At 40.8% G+C, this 3645-nt stretch overlaps 1 protein-coding gene across 1 annotated transcript; it reads right to left on the bottom strand.

The window, feature by feature from the left end:
* Positions 1-355: 355 nt before the first annotated feature.
* On the bottom strand, positions 356-2759 carry AARD (alanine and arginine rich domain containing protein). Its single transcript, XM_032222625.1, has 2 exons — positions 2538-2759; positions 356-515 (listed from the first exon to the last, which is right to left on the bottom strand). Exons 1-2 carry the CDS (start codon positions 2757-2759, stop codon positions 375-377), a joined length of 363 nt encoding a protein of 120 aa, XP_032078516.1. The 3' UTR covers positions 356-374.
* Positions 2760-3645: the final 886 nt, after the last annotated feature.

The raw sequence follows: 3645 nt of genomic DNA, 5'->3' as shown, positions 1-3645 counted from the left end.
GGTATAATTTATTTACTGCAAATAAGTCAAATAATATCGTTGCTATTATTTTTAACAGCTTTCTAAATTATCCTCCCATCTTTCCTAGGATCAAATTTTGGGGTGGCTCTTTGGGTCATTCTAAAAGCAATGACCACATTTGAAAGATGATGCAAACTCTTCACCTTTCTTTCATCTGAAACTCCTGGGGAGACATCAAATTATTTTGTATGTATCACTCCCCCAACTGAGTTAAGCATTAATCCTATTAATTTTCAAGGAACATTTTATTATGAAACTGAACTTAAATGTGCAATCCAATCTTCAATTATTTTTTTCTGAATCAGTAAATAGATGCATTTCGGAGTATGGATTTGGTCTCTTAATGCAGTTTATTAGTCTGAATTTCCAAAGGAGCTTAGATCTTTTGATTCTAGAGCTGCTGACATATCAATTTCATTCTTCAGCCTCTGAATTTCCATATTTAAATCCAGCAGAGTTCTGGCAAGTTTCCGGTTCTGGAACTTCATTTCAAGCTACAAAGAAACAGAAGACAGTAACTGCTTTCAACAGATGATCACCATCCAGAACGGCTTAATTAGAAGCAGAAATCAGCCTTGCTGCTGTATCTGCTCAAAATTTAGGTCCTGCAACATTTGTAAACAAACATACATCAAAGAAGAACATTCAGGCAAGCACAGAATGTATTTTTCACACAGCACAATAAACCAGAATAAATTGTTTCAGCCACCACATGTAAAGGGAGTGCTTCACAGTGCTTTACAGCCCTCTCTAAGTGATTTACAGAGTCAGCCTATTGCCCCCAACCATCCGGGTCCTCATTTTACCGACCTCGGAAGGATGGAAGGCTGAGTCAACTTGGAGTCGGTGAGAATCAAACTGGCGAACTGCTAGCAGCCGGCAATCAGCAGAAGTAGCCTGCAGTACTGCATTCTAACCACTGCGCCCTGGATAACATTGCAGAATGCCATCAGATCTTGTGTGGAGCTAGTCCGCCCCCCTATGGTGCACTCCAGAGGTGGGTTGCTGCAGGTTCGGCCTGGATTGGGCGAACTGGTAATGACGGCAGCGGGAGGCTCCACCCATCTGCCAGGATGTTTCTGCGCATGCGCAGAAGCATCACAAATGTGCGCATCAGCAAACCGGTAGTAAAAATAATAGAAACCCATCACTGGTGCACTCTAGATAGCATGTGAGCATGAACAGAATGATTGCCAATCGTTAGCAGCAAAACATGTTCTTTGTATTAATACTATAGTCTCCTAGCTAATGTAACATTGCTGCCTGCTAAGTAAATAATAATACTTATGCATCTCAAGTGGTTCTGATCCAGATTTTTTTTTGAAAAAACTGTTTTATTGGTAAATAAAAAGTTCCATATCTACCTGAAGAGCGTGTTGTCTGGGCACAGTTAGGTTTAAGTACAGATACTACAGTAATCATAATAATCATAATAAATATATCAATATTAATCACAAAGTAATAATGCAATTAGTTTACCCATCTTGCAAAATTTTCAGTACAATTTTTAAAATTATCTTTTTAATATTTTTAGTTTCTAACCTCTGTTTCTGTTAGTTAGCCATTGGTAAAACAGATCCCATGTTAAAAATAATTTGTTTTATCAATGGCTAACTAACAGAAATGATCTAGATTTCGAACACCTTTGACTTCAAAGGTGTCTGAGAACCATTGGCAACCAACTAGCAAAATGATGAAATAACTGATGGTTATAGAACTGTCTTTGCTTCATTCATGGAACTCTAGCATACTAGCTGGAATATTCTGAAACCAAACCAATCTCTGAGAATGAAGAATGAAACACAAGAAAAATATGCCACAATCTGCTTTTATTCTGGCATTTAAAAAGAGACATTTGAAAGTGCTTTGATTCAAGCCTGAACAAAAGATTAAACTTCTTGTTAGGAAGCTGGGTGATATTTCAAGAAGAACTGAAAACATGGTCTGTCATGGAGCTAGATAGGATTAAAAAAAACTTGGTGGGCATAGGAGGGGAAGGATACTGCAAAATCTCCATTTTCACACCACTCCAGGGGAAGGATACTGAAAAATCCCCATTCCCACCCCACTCCAGGGGAAGGATACTGCAAAATTTCCATTCCCACCCCACTCCAGGGGAAGGATACTGTAAAATCTCCATTCCCTCCCCACTCCACGGGAAGGATACTGTAAAATCTTCATTCCCTCCCCACTCCAGGGGAAGGATATTGTAAAATCTTCATTCCCTCCCCACTACAGGGGAAGGATACTGCAAAATCTCCATTCCCACCCGACTCTGGGGCCAGCCAGAGGTGGTATTCGCCAGTTCTCCAAACTACTCAAAATTGCCGCTACCAGTTCTCCAGAACCTGTCAGAACCTGCTGAATTTCACCCCCATATATGATTTATACAAGAAAAGGTTCAAAAGTTTGTAATAACAAAACAAGTATAATGGACACCTCTGGGGTTACATGTCACCCATTCATATTCTTAAGGGAGGGTGCCTAATCATCTCTCTTGCTCATATATCACTCACCAATTCTATGCGAAGCCAGGCTATGCCCTTCTCCATGTGGCCCCAGTGCAGGTCCTGAGTGGGCACAGCACTTCTGCCACGGCCCACATCTTCAACAGGTCTAAACAACACAGGAGTAATTGCTACCCCTGTAGTCTGCCCTTGGAAAGCTTGGAGCAGCCTCTGCTTTATGTCCTCCAGCAAAAAGCTGGAGAACGTATCTTCATTCTCTTCTGACTTCATTGAGCCAGGGTGGGATGGAGAGAAGTGGCGAGACGCAACCAAGCTTCAAGAAAAGTTCTCTGCCAGCCTCTCTCCCACACTCTCCTTTGTGCTTATTGTTTCCTAGCCTTGAGCCGAGCCGCTCTGGCTCTTGTGTGCAGAGAGCCCATCCTCCCCTCCCCTCCCTGTATATCATTCCAAAGAAAGTGGGAGAGAAGCGGGAGGTAGACTGGGGTAAAGAGCAAAATTTCTCCCTCTGGGAATCAATCACTCTTTCTTTCTTTCTTTCTCTTTCTTTCTTTCTTTCTTTCTTTCTTTCTTTCTTTCTTTCTTTCTTTCTTTCTCTCTCTCTCTCTCTCTCTCCCTCCCTCCCTCCCTCCCCATCTCTTTCACTCAGGCTGCATTGGAGGGCACAATCTAGGCCTTTTCATTCCTGCAGTGCAATGATACAATTTATTCTTCTTGGATGGATTAATCTCATTTCCATCTTGCCTTTCAGCCAGCTCATTTGCATACTTTACCATAACTGCAGTCATAACATAGCAAGATAGTTCTCAAATCAAACCTGCTCAAACCCAAGGAAAATCCATATACCAGTAAATACAACATTGGTTGCCCAAAACTAATTTTCAACAGCTTGGTCTTCGAACGCCCAGAAAAAAATAAATAAATTCTGAGTTCTGAGACCTAGAAATTCGAGTTTCCTTATAGTGAAACATTTCCATCCAAGTTCATTTGTAAACCACGTGCTCTTAATTTCCAAATCAATGGCATTCAGTATAAAACTATTGTACATATCTTGGCACTTTTGCTAGTGACCTTATTTTTGGCAAGTTAGAAATAACATCTAATTCAGAAGCATGCTCAGATATCACAGATGTGAGTGCACACTACTTTATGCCACAAA

This window comes from Thamnophis elegans, chromosome 8 (genome assembly GCF_009769535.1).
Source record: "Thamnophis elegans isolate rThaEle1 chromosome 8, rThaEle1.pri, whole genome shotgun sequence".
NCBI lineage: Eukaryota > Metazoa > Chordata > Lepidosauria > Squamata > Colubridae > Thamnophis > Thamnophis elegans.
Note: the sequence above shows the minus strand (reverse complement) of the source record. Positions and strands in the feature narration are given on the sequence as shown.